We start from the raw sequence: 22544 nt of genomic DNA on the forward strand, positions 1-22544 counted from the left end.
CACCGTTTACATCAAGATAGAGAACATACCTAGCACCCTGCAAGGCTCCTTGTGCTCTCTCTTAGTACCTCCTCAGGGTAACCATTATTCTAACTTTTATGACCATAGGTTAGTTTTGCTGGCTCATAAATTATATCAGATGCTGGCAGAGTCATTTCTTTACATTGACCTCCACATTTAATTCACTATATACCATATTTACTTGTCGTTTTTCTTAAAAAGATACAAATGATTCTGTTTCAGGACTCCAGGAACAGAAGAGCAACAGAATACAGCTAGTGTGGAACAGTCATCACAAAAGGAGTGTGGGCAACCTGCAGGGTAAGGTTAAAAGTTAGTGCTTTAAGTGGCCAGGTGCAATGGGGTAGCTGTTGGGTAGCTGAGTGTGAGGATCACTTGAACCCAGGAATTTGAGGCTGCGGTGAGCTATGATCATGCCACCACACTCCAGCCCGGGCATCAGAGCAAGACCCTATCTCCAAAACAAAAACAAAAAATAAAATTGGTCTCTAAGATTAAACTCTTCACTTCTATTTCCCTCATTTTTAAAAAGAGTTCTTGGCTCAGCACCTGTAGCTCAAGCCACGAAGGCACCAGCCACATACACCAGAGCTGGCAGGTTCGAACTCAGCCCGGGCCTGCCAGACAACAATGACAACTACAACCAAAATATAGCCGGGCCTTGTGGCGGGCGCCGGCAGTCCCAGCTACTTGGGAGGCTGATGCAAGAGAAATCGCTTAAGCACAGGATTTAGAGTTTGCTGTGAGCTGTAATGCCACGGCACTCTACCCAGGGTGACAGCTTGAGGCTCTGTCTCCAAAAAAAAAAAAAAGAGTTATTTGTGATTTGCATTGATTTTTGTTTTTTTGCCAAATTCTTTTTTCGTGGGAGTAATACAGGGTGGTAAAAACAACAAACAAAAAACACAACATAGAATTATTTAAGTAACTGGGTAATGGTTCCCTATTTGTCCTGCCCATCCTTTCCCAATCTTTTCCCTAGAAGTAACTTGATAGTTTGTTTTTATCCATGCACACGTTTCTTTGCATATACAGGTGTAGATGATAGATACACATGTATGAACAGGTATGTGTTTTCTTTTACATAAAGGGGTTCTGTTGCACACGCTCTTTTGTGCTTGGTTTTCACTTGTGTTGTGTCATGCGCTTCCTTCCGTGCCAGGTCATGGAGAGGCACTTCTCTTTTCTAGTGGCTGCCTTCATTTATGTGGAATGGATCTACAGTAATTTATTGGTATACATTTGAATTGTTTCAGGATTTATTTAATTTTATAAAGTAAAAATTGTTGGTGGTTTACTAGCTCATGCATCTTTTTTTATTGTTTGGGATTCATTGAGGGTACAAAGAATTAGGTAATGCTGATTGCTAAAATCCCCCTTATAATTGTGTCCCACCCCCAAGAGGTGTGCCATACATGTGACTCTCCATCCTCCCCTCCCCGTTTTCTTTTTTTTTGGAGACAAAGTCTCACTTTGTCACTCTCAGTAGAGTGCCATAGTATCCTAGCTCACAGCAACTTCAATTTCTTGGGTTTAAGCGATACTCTTGCCTCAGCCTCCTGAATAGCTGGGAATATAGGTGCATGCCACAACACCCAGCTATTTTTAGAGACAAGGTCTTGCTCTGGCTCAGGCTGGTCTGTAACCTGTGAGCCCAGGCAATCTACCTGCCTCAGCCTCCCAGGGTACTAGGATTACAGGCGTGAGCCACTGTGCCTGGCCTCATAAAAGACAGTTTTATGTTTGGCACCATACAGTGGTGTGTGTGTTCATTCAACAAGTTCTACAGAAAGCCCCTGCGGTTCATTTTCTAGTAACATTCTGTAAAACTAACACAGCTGTCTGGCAGATGATGAACAGTTTTTAATCTTTGAATTGAAGAAGTAGCTGATGTCATATTTCATGTTTGAATTTATTTTTATTTAGGCAAGTGGCTGTTCTTCCAGAGATTCAGGTGACACAAAATCCAGCAAATGAACCGGAAAGTACAGGTATGTGGATGGTAACAGGTTAGAATCAGAGAATTTCAAAGCTAAAAGGATGATTAAAATCACCCTACTTTGGCTCCTGATCTTCTAGATTTAAAAAACAAAAACAAAAATCTAAGGTCCAGAGAAGTTAAGTGATTGGCTAAAGTTGTAATTGAAATTCAGGGCATCTCTGCCCTGGTGCAATGGTCTTCCAGTATACTCTGATTATCTCTCGGCTAACAGATACAAAAGCACACCCATAAATACTTTTCCATTCTATGGGTTTTAACAGCAGTAAGATTTAAGTAGCTAATAATAACCTGACTTCACCCTTTAGGTGTCATTAAAGAAAACCAAGCAGCATTTTTATTAACTAGTCAGATTTTGGTTACAACACCACATACATCTCCATAGCATTTTCTGTCTGAAATTGATTAGGAAACAAGTGATCTCTTCAAGGTTAGAGAGCTCTGCATAGAAGGCCTTGCCCGGTTCCACAGATAGGACTTCCACAGAGAACCAGATGGAAAAAGTGCTCAGGCGTTAAGATTTGGGAAATTATCTCATCCCACTGGTTTGTTACTCTAGAGGATTGACACTTCTGTTTGTGTGAGGGGTGGTGACTGATGGGGCACCTGAAGCCAGGGTGGATTGAAATCCCCTCTTTACCATTTACTAGCTATATGAACGTAGGCTAGTTACTTTGCCTCAGTTTTTCACCTTTAAAATGGAGATGCACGTAATAGTAACACCTACCACAGTGAGTTACTGTGGGGATTAGATGAGTTAGCCTATGTGAGGTTCCTAGAAGAGAGCCTCGTGTATGGTAAGCACTTTATATATATATGAAGAGGGCAATTACATACTGAAAACTATCAGATGGTCATGCCAGAAACTCTACCACAGAGACAGCATAACTTCGTGTAACACAAATAAACAAACAAACCCCAAAGAAATGGTTTTAGTCACTGTCTAGCTATGACCTCGGGCAAGCTCTTTGAGCCTCAGTTTTGTTATCTACAAATGGAAATAATAAGCCCACTGTGGAGTGTGGTCAGGTTTGGAGACAGAGTATGTAAAGTACTCTGCACAGAGTGCTCAGTGAACATTTGTTATCACAGCCACTTTTGCCCTTATACATATTTCTTCCCCCTAGAACCTAAAACGGTGGACGAAGAAGAAAGTAATTTCAGCTCTCCACTGATGCTTTGGCTTCAGCAAGAACAAAAGCGGAAGGAAAGCATTGCTGAGAAAAAGCCCAAGAAAGGACTTGTTTTTGAAATTTCAAGTGATGATGGCTTTCAGATCTGTGCAGAAAGTATTGAAGGTGAGTGAATTCAATTATGTTCACCTGCCAGCAGAGGGCCTATCTCAGCTAGATCTGTATTTTATGAGTATTTGTACCATGTCGCTGGACCTTTTATGCTAGGTGTCAGGAGAATACTTGGAGGCGCATACATTTTCCTTGTTCTTGAGAAGTTTGTCTTATTGGAGAAACAGCTATAATTTATGTGAAAAGTTAATGATACAAATTATATACACATTTTAGCAGAGCTCATGAGAACTCTGCTTCCCTTTCCAGCCTTGTTTTCTGCCACTTCCTCCTTAGCAGAGCTCATGAGAACTCTGCTTCTCTTTCCAGCCTTGTTTTCTGCCACTTCCTCCTTAGCAGAGCTCATGAGAACTCTGCTTCCCTTTCCAGCCTTGTTTTCTGCCACTTCCTCCTTAGCAGAGCTCATGAGAACTCTGCTTCTCTTTCCAGCCTTGTTTTCTGTCACTTCCTCCTTAGCAGAGCTCATGAGAACTCTGCTTCCCTTTCCAGCCTTGTTTTCTGCCACTTCCTCCTTAGCAGAGCTCATGAGAACTCTGCTTCTCTTTCCAGCCTTGTTTTCTGCCACTTCCTCCTTAGCAGAGCTCATGAGAACTCTGCTTCCCTTTCCAGCCTTGTTTTCTGCCACTTCCTCCTTAGCAGAGCTCATGAGAACTCTGCTTCCCTTTCCAGCCTTGTTTTCTGCCACTTCCTCCTTAGCAGAGCTCATGAGAACTCTGCTTCCCTTTCCAGCCTTGTTTTCTGCCACTTCCTCCTTAGCAGAGCTCATGAGAACTCTGCTTCCCTTTCCAGCCTTGTTTTCTGCCACTTCCTCCTTAGCAGAGCTCATGAGAACTCTGCTTCCCTTTCCAGCCTTGTTTTCTGCCACTTCCTCCTTAGCAGAGCTCATGAGAACTCTGCTTCCCTTTCCAGCCTTGTTTTCTGCCACTTCCTCCTTAGCAGAGCTCATGAGAACTCTGCTTCCCTTTCCAGCCTTGTTTTCTGCCACTTCCTCCTTAGCAGAGCTCATGAGAACTCTGCTTCCCTTTCCAGCCTTGTTTTCTGCCACTTCCTCCTTAGCAGAGCTCATGAGAACTCTGCTTCCCTTTCCAGCCTTGTTTTCTGCCACTTCCTCCTTAGCAGAGCTCATGAGAACTCTGCTTCCCTTTCCAGCCTTGTTTTCTGCCACTTCCTCCTTAGCAGAGCTCATGAGAACTCTGCTTCTCTTTCCAGCCTTGTTTTCTGCCACTTCCTCCTTGCCATTTTCTCTCTCCTGTGCCTTTACACACACTCTTCTCTCTGCCCGGATGCTGTCCCCGCCCTCACTCACCTGGGGAGTTCCAGCTCGCCTTTCACAATCTAGTTCAGACTGTCTTCCCTGACCGGAGGCAGTTAAGCACTCCCACATCCTCCTTTTAAATTTTATGTAGCTTAAAATTTATTTTGTACATTTTTTAAATTTTTATTTCTCACTGGTCAACAGCAAAATTCTAGTGAGGGCTGGCATTTTATTTTCTTATCAATTAGCCTTTGTGTCCTGAGCATATAGGTGCTCACTGGCCTTTAAAGGACTAGTGAATGTTCTCCAGGCTATCAGTACTAAAAAGAGTTTGAAGGGAAGAAAGGGACCATGGGTAAGTTAGGGTTATCAAAAAATCCATGAAGGTTTAGAATGGAAGATTCTTATTAAAAGAAAACAATCTGGGTAAGGCAAACAGGAATGTGGAGGGCTTTCTAAGAAGCAGGGATGTGAGCAAAGTTAGAAAGTTAGGATTGCTTTCGGTAGGTTTAGAGTTGTTTCAAGGAGGGTAGATGATACAGAAATCCCTGTCAGGGAGTAGTGAAGGAAAATACTGGAAAGGTGGAGAGGACATAAGTTTCAGAGGACTTCAGGGCCAGGCCATGAGGCCTTTCAAAACTTGGGGCAGTGAAATAAAAACAGAATTTTAGGAAACTTAATGTGGTAGCTCCGTATAGAACTGGAGACACTTAAAGACAAGAGGTCACTAATGAGAGTATTGCTACAAAGGAGATGTCAGGTAATAAAGCCCATTTTCCGTGGGAAAAGAAAGGAAAACAAGAATGGACACGGTAACAACTTGGATATAAGGACTGGCGAAGGAAGAGTGACTGAAGATTCAGGTCTGGGTAACTAAAAGAAAGATAACGTATGGAGAACAAAGAACATATGTAAGGAGAATATGAGTTCCACATCAGATAGTGAGTGTGGACTGGTGGTTAAGAAATACAAGTGGAAATCTCTAGCTGATAGTAAGAAAGCAGAGGCTCTCAGTGTAGAGCTTGAATCTTGATGATAAAGATTTTCTAGTTCTACCCCTTAATTTTAAGGATCTGAGAGTTACTGACCTACCCACAGTCCTGGTTAAATCATTACTACTGCTACGTTTTTTTGGTTAGGGGTGTAAGGAACAGAAGTAATACAGATATTGAGGTATGAGAGCCAGACTCACATCAAGGAGTGTGAATGCCTTGGAAAACTCAAAGGTCATTTCAGGGACTTGCCTTAGTGCTTCTGTGCCCTCTAACAGAAGGCAGCGCTGCTGGGTAATCCACCTTCCTGCTTATTCTTTAATGCACTGATTTAAACACTTCAGAAAAACAAGAAAACACTGTTCTGAAAGGGCACGTGCTCACACTAGGGACTCTAAGCACAGTGCTTGTGCCCACCGTTAGTATTGTTTGTGCAAATATTTTTTGGCCTACAGTTTTCTTTATTTCCATACAGATGCCTGGAAGTCACTGACAGATAAAGTCCAGGAAGCTCGATCAAATGCCCGCCTAAAGCAGCTCTCATTTGCAGGTAATGGCTGGAGCTGTTATTCTACTCCTATCTCAGAATATTCTGGCAATTTGTTAGCCAAAGCTGGAGAGTTGATTCTACCAAAAAAGAAAAATCCACCTTTTAAAAAAATGATAATAATTTTTCACAGCTTTATTTTGATGTACCATATAACTCACCCACTTAAAGCATACAATTCAGAGGTTTTTAATATAGTCACAGAGTTGTGTAACTATCACTACTGTATTAGTAATCATTCCTCATTCCCAGCCCTTGGCAACCACAAATCTACTTCTGTCTTTATGAATTTGCCTATTCTAGATATCTCATTCAGATGAAATGGCTTCCTTTAATTAACATAATTTTTCCAGGTTCCTCCCTGTGTTACATTGTGTCAATACTTCATTCCTTTTTTTTTTAAGAGACAGAGTCTGACTTTATCGCCCTTGGTAGAGTGCTGTGGCGCCACAGCTCACAGCAACCTCCAACTCCTGGGCTTAGGCGATTCTTTTGCCTCAGCCTCCCAAGTAGCTGGGACTATAGGGGCCTTCCATAACACCTGGCTATTTTTTGTTGCAGTTTGGCCGGGACTGGATTAGAACCTGCCACCCTCGGTATATGGGGCCAGTGCCCTACCCACTGAGCCATAGGCGCCGCCCACTTCTTTCCTTTTTTATTGACAAGTAATAGGGTCCATGTGTATATATATTGCTTATATATTCATTGATCGATGGACATTTTCTACTTTTTGACCATTGTGAATACTGTTGCCACAAATATTTATATACAAGTTTTTGTGTAGAAGTGTTTTTATTTTTCTTAGGTATATACTTAGGAGTGGAATTATTGGATCATATGGTAACTCTGATTAACTTTTTGAGGAACTGCAAAATTGTTTTTTCCACCAAACTGACTGCATCGTTTTACATTCATACCTCCAATGTATGGCAGTTCCAATTTCTCCACACCCTTGCTTTCTCTTTTTTGGATTTTAGACATCCTAATAAGTGTGAAATGGTATTTCATTGTGGTTTTGTTATACCTTTTGTAAAATTGAAATCATTTCTCATTGCTATTAGACTTAAATAATATTTAGGCAGCATAAAAACTTACTAATATACTTGTTTTGAGTTAACATTCAAGATTTTAATTAACCTAAGGTAGAAATCTTCCATTGACTCTGTTTTTTTTTCACATCTATCTATCTCTCGTACCTACTTCCAGATTTGTTCTGGGAATGTAGGCAAATGGGTACTTACAGGAATTTAACTTTTTTTTTTTTCTTTTTGGTTTTTGTTTCATTTTGTTTTTTTAGATAGGCTCTTGCTCTGTTGCCCAAGATGGAGAGTACAGTGACATTATCATGGCTCACTGCAACCTCAAACTCCTGGGCTCAACTGATCCTCCTGATTTAGCCTCCTAAGTAGCTGGACTACAGGCTTATACCACCACACCTAGCTTATTTTTCTATTTTTTTGTAGCAGTGGGTTCTGACTGTGTTTCTCATGGCCGGGTTTCAAACTTCTGAGCTCAAGCAATCCCCTGTTTCAGCTAAGATTATAGGCATGAGCCACCATGCCCAGCTAGATTTAGCATTTGGAGATAATATAGATGAAGGTGGAGGATAGGGGCCCTCTCTTACATTACTGGTGGGTATAAAAATTATTAATACAACCACTTGGGAAAATAAGCAGTGATTTTTTTTTTTTTTTTTTTGTCGAGACAGAGTTCTACCCTATGCCCTGAGCAGAGGGCAATGGCATCGTAGCTTACTGCAACCTCAGACTCCGGCTGTGGGCATCCTGCTGCCTCAGCCTCCGAAGCCGCTGGGATTACAGGCGCTCGCCGCGGCGCCCGGCTGGGTTTTTCCATTTTTTTCCATGAGTCGGGGTCTCACTCTTGCTCAGACAAGCCTCGAACTCCTGAGCTCAAGCAATCCTCCCTCCTCAGCCTCCCACAGTGCTGGGATTACAGGCGTGAGCCACCACGCCCGGCTATAAGCAGTAATTTTTTTAAATTTTCAAATTACTTCGCATTCCATCCAACAATTACACTCAAAAGAAATTATCCCATAAGTAGTCTCAACCGTCTCAACCAAGTCATGAAAATGTATAAGGATGTTCATTACATTGTGTAGTAGCAAAAAAACTGGAAGTGACCCAAATAATCCTCAGTAGGGCAATTTAGAAATAGGTTCAGTCTAAACTAATTGAAAAACAAAGTTAATAACAAAATGTATCTAATACAATCCTGAGTCCCTTTGGATCAGTGGTTCTCAACCTTCCTAATGCCACGATCCTTTAATACAGTTCCTCATCTTGTGGTGACCCCCAACCATAAAATTATTTTCATTGCTATTATTTTCATGATTTTATGGTTGGGGGTCACCACAACATGAGGAACCATATTAAAGGGTCACGGCATTAGGAAGGTTGAGAACCATTGCTTTAAATACTTTTATATCTGTAATAGTGGTTACCTCTGAGGAGTGGAACCTAGAGAGTTATTATAGAATGGGCAACTTTTATTTTCCATCTCTATATCCAATTTCACTTTATTCCATGAATATGTATTTCATTTATAATTTTTTTTAAACTAGTTAATTCAAATACATTCTATTTTTAAAATAACAAATGGCAAATAAGTTTTCTCTTTAAAAGCTAGGGAGCTTAGCCGGGTGTTGTGGCAGGCGCCTGTAGTCCCAGCTATTTGGGAGGCTGAGGCAGGAGAATCGCCTAAGCCCAGGAGTTGGAGGTTGCTGTGAGCTGTGTGATGCCATGGCACTCTACCGAGGGCCATAAAGTGAAACTCTGTCTCTACCAAAAAAAAAAAAAAAAGCTAGGGAGCTAGACATAGTGGCATGTACCTATAATCCCAGCTACATGGGATGCTGAGACAGAAGGATCACTTGAGCCAAAGAGTTTGAAGCTGCAGTGAGCTATGATGTACCACTGCACTCCAGCCTGGGTGACAGAGCAAGACCCAACCTCAAGAAAAAAAAAGTTAGGATGGGATTCTCCTGGATTCTCGCTTCTTCCCCTTTTAACCTTAGTCTCACCACTTCCTAGGCCTGGTCATCCATTCCCATTTTCTCACCTTATACACCATCCCATAGACCTCTGGTCAGAACGCCATTCTTTCCCTCATCACTCACATCTTGTTAATTCTACCCCAAAAGTATGGGTCATGTCCCTTTCTTCTCCTTTTTCCCTTTCTTTCCTTTTTTTTTTTTTTTTTTTTTTTTGGAGATAGTTTTACTTTATTGCCCTGGGTAGAGTGCCATGGCATCATAGCTCACAGCAAGCCCCAACTCTTTGGGCTCAAGTGATTCTGTTGCCTCAACCTCCCAAGTAGCTGGGACTATAGGCGCCCACTTCAATGCCCAGCTATGTTTAGAGATGGGGTCTCACTCTGGCTCAGACTGGTCTTGAACCCATGAGCTCAGGCGATCCACCTGCCTGGGCCTCCCAGAGTGCTAGGATTATAGGCGTAAGCCACTGCACCTGGCCCTCTTTTCATCCTTCTTCAGGCATAGCCCTTCTTATTCTTCTACTTGTAATATTTGAAAGCTTTATAACTGGTCCCTGAATCTCCCATCTTTCCTCCTTTTATAGTGTACCCTTAGTGTCACCAGAAGTACCTCACAAACTTCTTACTATTACCTACTAGTTATGGAATAAACTCTCCAATCCTTAAGTGTATGTTATCAGTAAATATTTACTAAGCACCTGTAATATGCCTGGCATCGTGTTAAACACTCAGGAAAATCCCTGAGCAGAAGCAGACTGGGCCCAGCTCTCCTGAGATTTCCAGTCTATGGATGCTTCCGTGTCAAGGTCCTGTACAGCCTGGCTCATCTGTCCAGTCTCAGCTTTCACTACTTTCCTCACCACTTAAGATTGTTTTTTCCATAGCCACTGTACTCTAGTTACTGTTCCACATCTATCAGTGTATCTTTTTTTTTTCTTTTTTTGAGACAGAGTCTCACTTTGTTGCCCTCCATAGAGTGCTGTGGCATCATAGCTCACATCTTGGGCTCAACCAATCTTCTTGCCTCAGGCTCCCAGGTAGCTGGGACTACAGGTAACCATCTACCATACCGACAGCTATTTTTTTAGAGATGGGTCTTGCTTTTCCTCAGGCTGGTGTCAAACTCCACCTGCCTTGGCCTTCCAGAGTACTAGGATTACAGGTGTGAGCCACTGCATCCAGCCTTCTATCAGTGTATCTTAAAGTGTGGTCTGTAGGTGTGAATCTAAATCTCTGGACTCAGAGCTGAGAAAGCTGAATTTTTAACATATGTTCCTAAGTAATTCTTATTACTTAGACACGTATTTCACGTGCTCTCACGTTAGCATACTGTGGGTCATGCAGTTCTCTCTACCAGAATCTCCAAATTCCCTGGTTTGCACAAGAAACTATTATTAATCCTTAATCCTACAAGACCTTGGCAAAGGTCGTCTCTTTTCTTTATGACCATTCTTTTCCCTGTGTCTACAAGAACCCTAACTGTTAGCAGATTTAAATAGTCAGAGTCCAGGCACAGTGGCTCGTGCCTATAATCCCAGCTCTTTAAGAGGCCAAGCTGGGAGGATTGCTTGAGCCCAGAAATTCAGAATTAACCTGGACAATATAGTGAGAGACCTTCTACAAAACAAAATTTTTTAATGAAATAAAATAAAGCCAGGTGTGGTGGCCCATGATGGTAATCCTAACATTTTGGGAGGCTGAGGCAAAAGGATTACTTGAAGCCTAGAGTTTGAGGTTGCAGTGAGCTATGATGACACCACTGCACTCTAGCCAAGGCAACAGAACTAGACTGTGTCTCAAAAATAAATAAATTAGGGCAGCGCCTGTGGCTCAGTGAGTAGGGTGCCGGCCCCTTATACCGAGGGTGGCAGATTCAAACCCAGCCCCGGCCAAACTGTAGCAAAAAATAGCCGGGCGTTGTGGAGGGCGCCTGTAGTCCCAGCTGCTTAGGAGGCTGAGGCAAGAGAATCACCTAACCCCAAGAGCTGGAGGTTGCTGTAACCTGTGACGCCACGGCACTCTACCGAAGTCGACAAAGTGAGACTCTGTCTCTAAATAAATAAATAAATTGGCCAGGCATGGTGGCTCCTGCCTCTAATCCTAGCACTCTGGGAGGCCAAGGTGGGTGGATTATTTGAGCTCAGGAGTTCGAGAGCACCCTGAGCAAGAGTGAGACCCTATCTCTACTAAAAATAAAGAAACTAGGCAATGTGAGTCCTTTTATTCCAGAGGCTGAGTCAAGAGGATCTCGTGAGCCCAGAAGTTTGAGGTTGCTGTGAGCTATGATGATGCCACTGCACTCTAACCAAGGCAACAGAACTAGACTCTGGCTCAAAAATTAATTAATTAATTAATTAATTTGGCTCAGCACCTGTGGCTCAAGTGGCTAAGGCACCAGCCACATACACCTGAACTGGCAGGTTCAAATCCAGCCTGGGCCCACCAAACAATAATGACGTCTGCAACCAAAAAAATAGCTGTGCATTGTGGCAGGTGCCTGTAGTCCCAGCTACTTGGGAAGCAGAGGCAGGAGAATTGCTTGAGCCCAGGAGTTGGAGGTTGCTGTGAGCTGTGATGCCTTAGCACTCTACCTAAAGGTAACAGTTTGAGGCTCTGTCTCCAAAAAAAAAGAAAATTTAATTACTTAAATGATGAGATAATTTACATCTTACAAAACAGAAAGTCCAGACGTAAATCAGGCATGAGGAATGATTAAATAATACAGTAGTTTGCAATGCTACCAAAAACATTTCCACTTGGCTTTCCATGGTAAAGCTTCATCTTTGGGCTGACATCAAATGGCCATAGCAGTTCCCAAGATCCCCAGGATCACATTTAAGTTATTACAATGTTTAGAGAAACAGGAGTGGCTTTTTAGTAGAAAGAAATAGACATCTCAAATCTCACAGACCAGAGTTTGGTATCATGTCTTTTCTTAAACTAGTCATTGGCAAGGGGATTGGGATTCCCAGGCTTGCCTTAGACTATCTATCTGGAGTAGAAGGGAAACTGGAGGTTAACCACAGTGACCACTATTTACACCATGCAAAACCTGTCCATTACTCTCTGTCTCCAGTGCTGCCATCTTTTCCTTGCCTTGGCAACCTCATATTCTAGTAGTAGATAGAAGAACCCTTAAGAAGATAATACAGGGTAATGAGAGTGTTCGCAGTCAGTAATGCCTAAGGAAAAAATAAAAAGAAATAGAGAGTGACACCAAGGTGGTGGGTAGTTGGTAACAGGAAATGTCTTCTAGAGTGTCAAAAAGGAATCTCTTGATGAGGTGACATTTGAGCTTAGTTCTGAGTAATGATGAGAAAGAGCCAGTCATGCAAAAACTTAGAGCAAAAGTCCTTGAGGCAGTTCAGGGCCCATAGGTCAGTGGTTAGGGCACCCGTCACAACACCGGGGCTGGCGGGTTCAAACCCAGCCATCGCCAGCTAAACAACAATGACAACTGCAACAACAACAAAAAATAGCCAGGTGCTGTGGCGGATGCCTGTAGTCCTGGCTACTTGGAAGGCTCAGGCAAGAGAATCGCTTAAGCCCAAGAGTTTGAGGTTGCTGTGAGCTGTGACGCTATGGCTCTGTACCAAGGATGACATAGTGAGATGATGTCTCAATTAAAAATAAAAACAAAAAGTCCTAGGTATAGCACCTGTAGCACAGTGGTTATGGTGCCAGCCACATATATCCAGACTGGCAGGTTCGAACCCGGCCCGGGCCAGCTAAACAATGATAATTGCAACAACAACAAAAAATAGCCGGGTGTTGTGGCAGGTGCCTGTAGTCCCAGCTACTTGGGAGGCTGAGGCAAGAGAATCGCTAAAGCCCATGAGTTTGAGCTTGCTATAAGCTGTGACACCACAGCACTCTACTGAGGGCAACATAGTGAGACTCTGTCTCCAAAAAAAAAAAAAAAAGTCATTGAGGCAAGCCAGGCACAGAGGTGTATGCCTGTAGTCCCAGATGTTCAGGAGGCCAAGGCAAGAAGATAGCTTTAGCACAGGAGTTCAAGGCCACAGTGTACTATGATCATACTTGTGAATAGCTGCAACATTTCAGCTTGACAGTTTGGTGAGACTCATCTCTTAAAAATACATGTGCTTGGCTCGGCACCAGCCACATACACCTGGGCTGGCCAAACAACAATGATGGCTGCAACCAAAAAATAGCTGGGTGTTGTGGCGGGTGCCTGTAGTCCCAGTTACTTGGGAGGCGGAGACAGGAGACTCGCTTGAGCCCAGAAGTTGGAAGTCGCTGTGATCTGTGATGCCATGGCACTCTACACAGGGCAGCAGCTTGAGGCTCTGTCTTAAAGAAAAAAAAAATACTTGTGCTTATTAACTTTTATAGAAAGTCTTCAACACACTGGGCAGCGCCTGTGGCTCAGTGAGCAGGGCGCCGGCCCCATATACCGAGGGTGGCGGGTTCAAACCCAGCCCTGGACAAACTGCAACAAAAAAATAGCCAGGCGTTGTGGCGGGCACCTGTAGTCCCAGCTACTTGGGAGGCTGAGGCAAGAGAATCGCCTAAGCCCAGGAGTTGGAGGTTGCTGTGAGCTGTGTGACGCCACAGCACTCTACCGAGGGCAATAAAGTGAAACTCTGTCTCTACAAAAAAAAAAAAAGTCTTCAACACAAAGGAGACAGCAGCCAGAAGATTGGCTCATGCCTGGAGGCTGAGGTGGGTGGATTGCCTGAGCTCACAGGTTCAAGACCATCCTGAGCTAGAGTGATACCCCTTCTGTAAAAAAAAAAAAAGAAAAAGAGCTGGGTGTTGTGGCTGGCACCTGTAGTCCCAGCTACACAGGAGGGAGAAACAAGAGAATTGCTTGAGCCCAAGAATTTGAGGTTGCTGTCAGCTATGATGCCATAGCACTCTACTTAGAGTGACTAAGTGAGACTCTATCTCAAAAAAAAAAAAAAAACAAAAACATAGGAGACAGCAGATGACTAAGTCCTGAAGTGGAGATGTCTTTTCTTCTTTTTTATTGTTTTTTTTTGTAGAGACAGAGTTTCACTTTATCGCCCTCAGTAGAGTGCCGTGGCATCACACAGCTCACAGCAACCTCCAACTCCTGGGCCTAGGCGATTCTCCTGCCTCAGCCTCCCGAGTAGCTGGGACTACAGGCGCCCACCACAACGCCCGGCTATTTTTTTGTTGCAGTTTGGCCGGGGCAGGGTTTGAACCCGCCACCCTCGGTATATGGGGGCGGCGCCCTACTCACTGAGCCACAGGCACCGCCCTGTCTTTCCTTCTTAATTAATTTATTTTATTGTTTGGGATTCATTGAGGATACAAAGAATTAGGTTACACTGATGGCATTTGTTAGGTAAAGTCCCTTTTATAATTGTGTCCCATCCCCAAGAGGTGTGCCATATACACGGTGACCCCCCTCAGTTCCCTCTCACCTCCCCTCCCCTCTCCCCAATCCCTCATTTCACCCCCCCTTAGGTCATCTCCTACCACCACATCAGAATGAGTACACTGGATTCTTGCTTCTCTGTTCTTCTGAAACTTTACTAAGAATATATTCCACCTCAGTCCAAGTTAATACAAAAGTGGAGATGTCTGTAATGTGTCATTGTCTCCCATCCCTGAAATAAAGACTCTGCAAATACAGGTACCTGCCTGTCTTGTTCACCACTGTATTTCCAAGGTCCTATCTGGCACAGCAGAGAGATGAAATGAATGCCTGGGATATTATAGGTGTGCAGTACCTATTTGTAAAATGAATAAATGAATCCCTCAATAACAGAATAGATTGTTCCCTCTTAAGAGTTCCCGGCTTGGCACCTGTAGCTCAAGCGGCTAAGGCGCCAGCCACATACACCAAAACTGGTGGGTTTGAATCCAGCCTGGGCCCCCCAAACAACAATGACAACTACAACCAAAAAATAGGCAGGCGTTGTGGCGGGCACCTGTAGTCCCAGCTACTTGGGAGGCTGAGGCAAGAGAATCGCTTAAGCCCAAGAGTTGGAGGTTGCTGTGAGCTGTGACGCCACGGCACTCTACCCAGGGCGACAGCTTGAGACTCTAGTTTCAAAAAAAAAAAAGAGTTCCCATAGTACTTTACACTGTACCTTGTTTTGGACACTTTTTATATTGTATGATTTGTATAAATATCTACATATCTCCCCTTTTGTGCCATAGCTCTCTGAGAACAAGGGCCATGCATAATTCAGCTATGTTGTCCCATTACTACCACAATCCCTGATCTCGTAAACTCTCTGGTGAATGTAGAGTTGCACATTCAGTCTGCATATTAAAATAAACATTCTGTGGGCAGCACCTGTGGCTCAGTGAGTAGGGCGCCGGCCCCATATGCCGAGGGTGGCGGGTTCAAACCCAGCCCCGGCCAAACTGCAACAAAAAAAAAAAATAGCCGGGCGTTGTGGCGGACGCCTGTAGTCCAGCTGCTCGGGAGGCTGAGGCAAGAGAATCGCGTAAGCCCAAGAGTTAGAGGTTGCTGTGAGCCGTGTGACGCCACGGCACTCTACCCGAGGGCGGTACAGTGAGACTCTGTCTCTACAAAAAAAATAAATAAATAAAATAAATAAACATTCTGTGAAAATACACGTGAGTATTGAAGACAGAGTCTCGCACTATTGTCCTGTAGAGTGTTATGGCGTCATAGCTCACAGCAACCTCAAACTCTTGGGCTGAAGCAATCCTCTTGCCTCAACCTCCTGAGTAGCTAGGACTACAGGCTCCTGCCACAAACCTGGCTTTTTTTTTTTTTTTTTAGTAGACCCAGGGTCTTGTTCTTGCTTAGGCTGGTTTTGAACACATGAGCTCAAGTGATAACACCTGCCTTAGAGGAGGTCTGCAATCCTCCCACAAAAGACAGAGAAACACACAATTTATACTTTTTTTGTAGAATTAAACACAATTTTATACGAATTAAAAAAAAAAAAAGAAACACCTGCCTTAGCCTCCCAAAGTGCTAGGATTATAGGTTTGAGCCACCACAGCTGGCCTTAGTAGTTTTTCAATGTCTTTTTCTACTTAAGAATTCATAGGGCGGTGCCTGTAGCTCAAAGGAGTAGGGTGCTGGCCCCATATGCCGGAGGTGGTGGGTTCAAGCCCAGCCCTGGCCAAAAACTGCAAAAAAAAAAAAAGAATTCATAGTAATCTAAAACTCCCAGGAAAAAAGAATCTTAGAGAAAATTAATGTTGTGTGGGGTGGTGCCTGTGGCTCAGTGAGTGAGGCACCAGCCCCATATACCAAGGGTGGCGGGTTTGGACCCGGCCTCGGCCAAACTGCAACCAAAAAATAGCTGGGCATTGTGGCAGGCGCCTGTAGTCCCAGCTGCTCGGGAGGCCAAGACAGGAGAATCGTGTAGGCCCAGAAACTGGAGGTTGCTGTGAGCCGTGTGATGTCATGGCACTCTACTGAGGGCGGTAAAGTGAGACTCTGTCTCTACAAAAAAAAACAAAAAAGAAAAAAAAAGGAAGTTTGCCATTGCCTTATATGGGTTAAGGTCTTACATTGTTAAATACTTAAAGTCTAGTTCCGACTGGACCAACAGTTGTACAGTTGTGCTCATAAGAATGTTGCTTATCTGGAGACTTTATTTATTTATTTCCCCCTCTCTCTTTCATTCTTTCAACAGAGCTTCACTTTATCACCCTTTAGTTAGAGTACCGTGTCGTCATAGCTTGCAACAACCTCAGACTCTTGGGCTCAAGTAATTCTCTTGCCTCAGCCTCCCAAGTAGCTGGGACTGTAGGCACCTGCCACAACACCCAGCTGTCTTTTTTTTTTTTTTTTTTTTTTTTTTTTTGCAGTTTTTGGCCGGGGTCAGATTTGAACCCACCATCTCCCGTGTATGGGGCCGGTGCCCTACTCCTTTGAGCCACAGGTGCTGCCCCACCCAGCTGTTTTTTAAGAGATGGGGTCTCACTTCTGCACAGGCTGGTCTTGAACTCTGAACTCTAGCGCTCCACTGAACTCTGAACTCTAGCGCTCCACCCACCTCGGCCTCCCAGAGAGCTGAGGTATGAGCCACTGTACCTGGCCAAGACTACATTTTTGCTTGCCATTGAAACAAAATCTTTTCTCTTAGACATTCTCTAAATGAAACAGAAATAAGGCATCTGGTAATAGCTTTTTCCATTTTGTAAAAAATTACCCAAGACAGAAGAATTTTGAAATGTGGAAAAACAGACAACCACAACAACAAATCAAAAGGTGAACCAGGTCTTACTTCCCAGGAGTAACATTTAAGCATGGATGGCCAGGTCCACTGGCTCATGCCTGTAATCCTAGTGCTCTGGGAGGGGAAGGCAGGAGATCACTTGAGGTTAGGAGTTTAAGACCAGCCTGAGCAAAGCAAGACCCCGGTCTCTACCTAAAAATAGAAAAATTAGCCTAGCATGTTCTTGTAGTCCCAGCTACTCCAGAGGCTGAGGCAAGAGGATTGCTTGAGCCTAGGAGTTCAAGGTTGCTGTGAGGTAGGTTGAGGCTATGGCACTCTAGCCCAGGTGACAGAGTAAGATTCTGTCTCCAAAAAAAAAAAAAAAAAAAATTAAACATGGATATCCTTCCAGACATAGCACATGGACCCCAAATTACACCAAAGTAACTTCTCTAGAGGTACTTCATAATACAAATTGTTATGGCTGTTGGAATTGCGTATGTGATTCTAGTATAATTATACTTATGAAATATAAATCTATCCATAACAGACATAATTATCTGTTAATAGTACCAAAAAGAATATTTGTAAATGAAATATTACTTATTTAATAAAAATATAAAGAACATTAGCTATTTGCTAGTGTAAAAAGAAGTGTGGGCCCGGGTGCAGTGGCTCACGCCTATAATCCTAGCATTCTGGGAGGCTGAGGCGGGTGGATTGCCTGAGTTCACCCGTTTGAGACCAGCCTGAGCTAGAGAGAGATACCCCATTTCTAAAAATAGCCAGGTGTTGTGGCGTGCTCCTGTTGTCCCAGCTACTCAGGAGACTGACGCAAGAGAATCACTTAAGCCTGAGAGTCTAAGGTTACTGTGAGCTATGACACCATAGCACTCTACCAGGGAAAACAAAGTGAGACTCTGTTGCAGGAAAAAAAAAAAAGTGTCGTTTTTGTTACTGTGCCCCATTCCTTTAACGAGAAAAGCCAATCATTTGACCAGGTGTGGTGGCTCACACCTGTAATCTTAGTACTCTGGGAGGCCAAGGCACGTGGATCTCTTGACCTCAGGAGTTGAGCTCTTGAGCCCAATTTGAGCAACAGTGAGACCCCATCTCTACTAAAAATAGAAAAACAGAGGCAAGAGGATCACTTAAGCCCAAGAACTTGAAGTTGCTGTGAGCAATAATGCCACAGCACTCTAGTCAGGGCACCTGAGGGAAGAGGGGGAAAAAAAAGAAACAAGTAGATGAACAACTACACGCCCTCACAAGAAAAAACAAAACACAAATTCAAGTAGGGTGAAAAAGTAGGGGTTGGCTCTCATCCGATGGGTACATGTAGGAGTGAAGAACCCAACTGCAGCTTGGACTTTACCTAATAGAGGCAACCAATGTAACCTAATTGTCTATACCCATATATTAATCTGAAATAAATAAAAAAATGTTTAAGAACAGCATGAGACAAAATGAAAAACAAAATAACTATTGAGTGAGGGTGGTGCCTGTGGCTCAGTGGGTAGGGTCCCAGCCCCATATACCGAGGGTGGCGGGTTCAAACCCAGCCCCAGCCAAACTGCAACAAAAAAAATAGCCAGTCGTTGTAGCAAGTGCCTGTAGTCCCAGCTACTCAGGAGGCTGAGGCAAGAGAATTGCCTAAGCCCAAGAGCTGGAGGTTGCTGTGAGCTGTGATGCCACGGCACTCTACCAAGGGCGATAAAGTGAGACTCTGTCTCTACAAAAAAAAGAAACAAACAGGGCCCTGACCCTGGTGTATGTGTGTCTTTTATAAAAAATAATAATAATAATAACTATTGAGTGAACTATTTCCATACTTTCACTAGAACAGCAAAAGAGAATTAGTATAGAACCTAGATGCTCCATTACCTATAAACAAAAAATGGGATTATAGTTGGAGTTACACAGTCCAAAATTGAAATCTTGTCATGCTAGCTTTGTGATCACGGGCATGTTATTTCAATTCTCTATGTTTAGGGCTCGGCGCCTGTAGCTCAACTGGCTAGGGCGCCAGCCACCTACACCAGAGCTAGCAGGTTTGAATCCAGCCTGCTAAACAACAATGACAACTACAACCAAAAATATAGTCAGGTGTTGTGGCAGGCGTCTGTAGTCCCAGGGAGGCTGAGGGAAGAAAATTGCTTAAACCTGAGAGTTTAAGGTTGCTGTGAGCTGTGATGCCACGCACTCCACCCAGGGCGACAGCTTGATGCTCTGTCTCAAAAAAGAAAAAAGGGCTTGGCGCCTGTGGCTCAAGCAGCTAAGGCACCAGCCACTACACCTGAGCTGGCGGGTTCGAATCCAGCCCGGGCCCACCAAACAACAATGACGGCTGCAACCAAAAAATAGCTGGGTGTTGTGGCAGGCACTTGTAGTCCCAGCTACTTGGGACGCCGAGGCAGGAGAATTGTTTGAGCCCAGGAGTTGGAGGTTGCTGTGAACTGTGATGCCACTGCACTCTACCCAGGACAACAGCTTGAGGCTCTGTCTCAAAAAAAGAAAAAAAATTCTCTGTGTTTAAGTTTACTCTCCTTAAAATGAAGCTGGTAGGGGAGGGGGGGAGGATAGGTGGAGGGAGGGTAATTGGTGGGACCACACCTACAATGCATCTTACAAGGGTACATGTGAAACTTACTAAATGTAGAATATAAATGTTTTAACACAATAAACTAAGAAAAAGCCAGAAAGACTATGTTAACCAGTGTGATCAGTGTGATGAAAATATTTCCAATTGTATATAAAACCAGCGCATGGTACCCCATGATTGCATTAATGTACACAGCTATGATTTAATAAAAAATAAATAAATAAATATAAAATAAAATAAAATAAAGCTAGTAATTCCTGCCTTACGTGGTCAGTATGAACTCATAACATGTTTAGCATTTCTGTGTACTTACAGCACATAGAAAAGTCCATAGTTTGAGGCTCAGTGCCTGTGGCACCAGCCACATATACCTGAGCTGGTGGGCTCGAATCCAGCCTGGGCCTGCCAAACAACAATAATGACTGCAACTGAAAAAATAGCCAGGCGTTGTGGCGGGAGCCTGTGGTCCCAGCTACTGCGGAGGCAGGAGAATCATTTAAGCCCAGGAGTTGGAGGTTTCTGTGAGCTGTGATGCAACAGCACTCTACCCACGGCAACAGCTTCAGGCTCTGTCTCACCAAAAAAAAAAAAAAAAAAGTCTACAGTTTGGCATGTTTTTTTCACTTAGCAGTCTATCATTAATGTTTTCCATATTGACAGATCATTTTTATGGCTATCTTTGCTAATTTCCAGCTAGTATCTAACATAATCCACCTTTGCACCCTCGGGCAGGATTTTCCCCTAGCAGACTCATTTCTTTAGTACTGTGCAGTTCCCAGTTGACTGTATTCTTCACTACCCTGGTACTTTTGACCCTGCAGGTGTTAATGGTTTGAGGATGCTGGGAATTCTCCATGATGCAGTTGTATTCCTGATTGAGCAGCTATCTGGTGCCAAGCACTGTCGTAATTACAAATTTCGTTTCCACAAACCAGAAGAGGCGAATGAACCCCCCTTGAACCCTCATGGTTCAGCCAGGGCTGAAGTCCACCTCAGGCAAGTTCTGTTCTTTTCTGTACGCAGACTTGGGTCTCGATTTTATTATCTAATGATAGTTATTTTCCCACATAACCTTTGAGATTGCCAGCGTTAATGCTTTTGTCCTGTACTGCTCTATGGTAGTATTCCTCTAAATACATTTCGATCTTTTGGCTCCAGGAAGTCAGCATTTGACATGTTTAACTTCCTGGCTTCCAAACATCGACAGCCTCCTGAATACAACCCCAATGATGAGGAAGAGGAGGAGGTACAGCTGAAGTCAGCTCGGTAAGTGTTGAGTTGGGAAGAATGGTAGGAATTATCCCTGCTTTCTCTCTACTGCTGCTCAGGGCATTGTGTAGTTTTGCTTCTTTCAGAATTTTCTGAGGCTGGACATGGTGGCTTGAGCCTGTAATCTCAGCACTCTGAGAGGCTGAGGCAGGTGGATTGCTTGAGCTCAGGAGTTCAAAACCAGCCTGAGCAAGAAAGAGACCCCTGTCTCTACTTAAAACAGAAAAATTAGTGTTGTGGCAGGCACCTATAGTCCCAGCTGCTCAGGAGGCTGAAGCAGGAGGATCTGACTTGAGCCCAGGGTTTGAGGCTGCTGTGAGCTGTGACGTTGCAGCACTCTACCCAGGGCGACAGAGTAAGACACTGTCTCGAAAGAAAAGAAAGAATTTTCTGGATCAGATTTAAGAAGACCAAAAAAGAGTCTGTGTTGAGTGACAGTAAAGAGAGAGGAATTAAATTACAGGGGAGAAATCCAAATAACTGTAAGATGTATATTATCTTTAATATGATACACTTTGTCAGCTGTGGCTACACAACCATAGTCATCATGGTCAGAAAGTACTGGTATATATCACAAATGGGCCTTATTTTATACAGCATTTGTTATGCTCAGCATTGAACCAGAGTCTATTCATTTTCTCTTAGGAGTCTTCAATTCAAAACACAGAATATTATTTCCAGGCTGGGCGTAGTGGCTCACACCTGTAATCCTAGCAATCTGGGAGGCTGAGGCAGGTGGATTGCTTGAGGTCTGGAGTTCAAGACCAGCCTGAGCAAGAGTGAGACCCCCATTTCTACTAAAATAGACAAACTAGCTAGGCATTGTGGCGGGTATCTGAAGTCCCACTTACTTGGGAGGCAGAAGCAAGAGGGACCTATTGAGCCCAAGAGTTTGAGGTTGCTGTGAGTTATGAGGCCACAGCACTCAACCCAGTGTGACAGAGTGAAACTCTGTCTCAAAAAAAACAAACAAAATCAGTTGTTTCCTGATGCTAGTTAATCAATAGTATGTCTTGTCTCTTAGGAGGGCAACCAGCATGGATCTGCCAATGCCCATGCGATTTCGGCACTTAAAAAAGACTTCTAAGGAGGCAGTTGGTGTCTACAGGTATGCCTAAATTTCTAGAAAGAATTAGAGAAAACTAGTGAAGTTTTCCAAAATCAAAGTGGACCAAATGCCTGAGTGACCTCCCTCATTCAGTTAAGTGAGGTATTTATAGATATTATTAATTGAATCTGATATTTTGGGATCCTGCAGCTACTTGTGTTGAATAAGGAATTTAACATTATAAGCATTAAAATATCACTCCTTTCAGTAGGCTCTAGAATGCAGAAATCTTTTATCTTTGGACATTTGTTACACAAATCAGGCCAAGTGTGGCAGCTCACACCTGTAATC

General features: G+C 43.5%; 1 protein-coding gene across 5 annotated transcripts in view; it reads left to right on the forward strand.

Annotated features, from left to right (window-relative positions):
• Window positions 1-22544, forward strand: part of KMT2A (lysine methyltransferase 2A) — a 104658-nt gene that overhangs the window by 75034 nt on the left and 7080 nt on the right. For all 5 annotated transcript variants that reach the window (XM_053593735.1, XM_053593737.1, XM_053593736.1 and 2 more), the window contains 7 exons: window positions 244-321; window positions 1948-2012; window positions 3148-3318; window positions 6047-6121; window positions 20698-20876; window positions 21039-21142; window positions 22170-22253. In XM_053593735.1, coding sequence (XP_053449710.1) covers window positions 244-321; window positions 1948-2012; window positions 3148-3318; window positions 6047-6121; window positions 20698-20876; window positions 21039-21142; window positions 22170-22253 — 756 coding nt within the window. The remainder of the gene's footprint in view (window positions 1-243; window positions 322-1947; window positions 2013-3147; window positions 3319-6046; window positions 6122-20697; window positions 20877-21038; window positions 21143-22169; window positions 22254-22544) is intronic.

Source organism: Nycticebus coucang, chromosome 6 (assembly GCF_027406575.1).
Source record: "Nycticebus coucang isolate mNycCou1 chromosome 6, mNycCou1.pri, whole genome shotgun sequence".
NCBI lineage: Eukaryota > Metazoa > Chordata > Mammalia > Primates > Lorisidae > Nycticebus > Nycticebus coucang.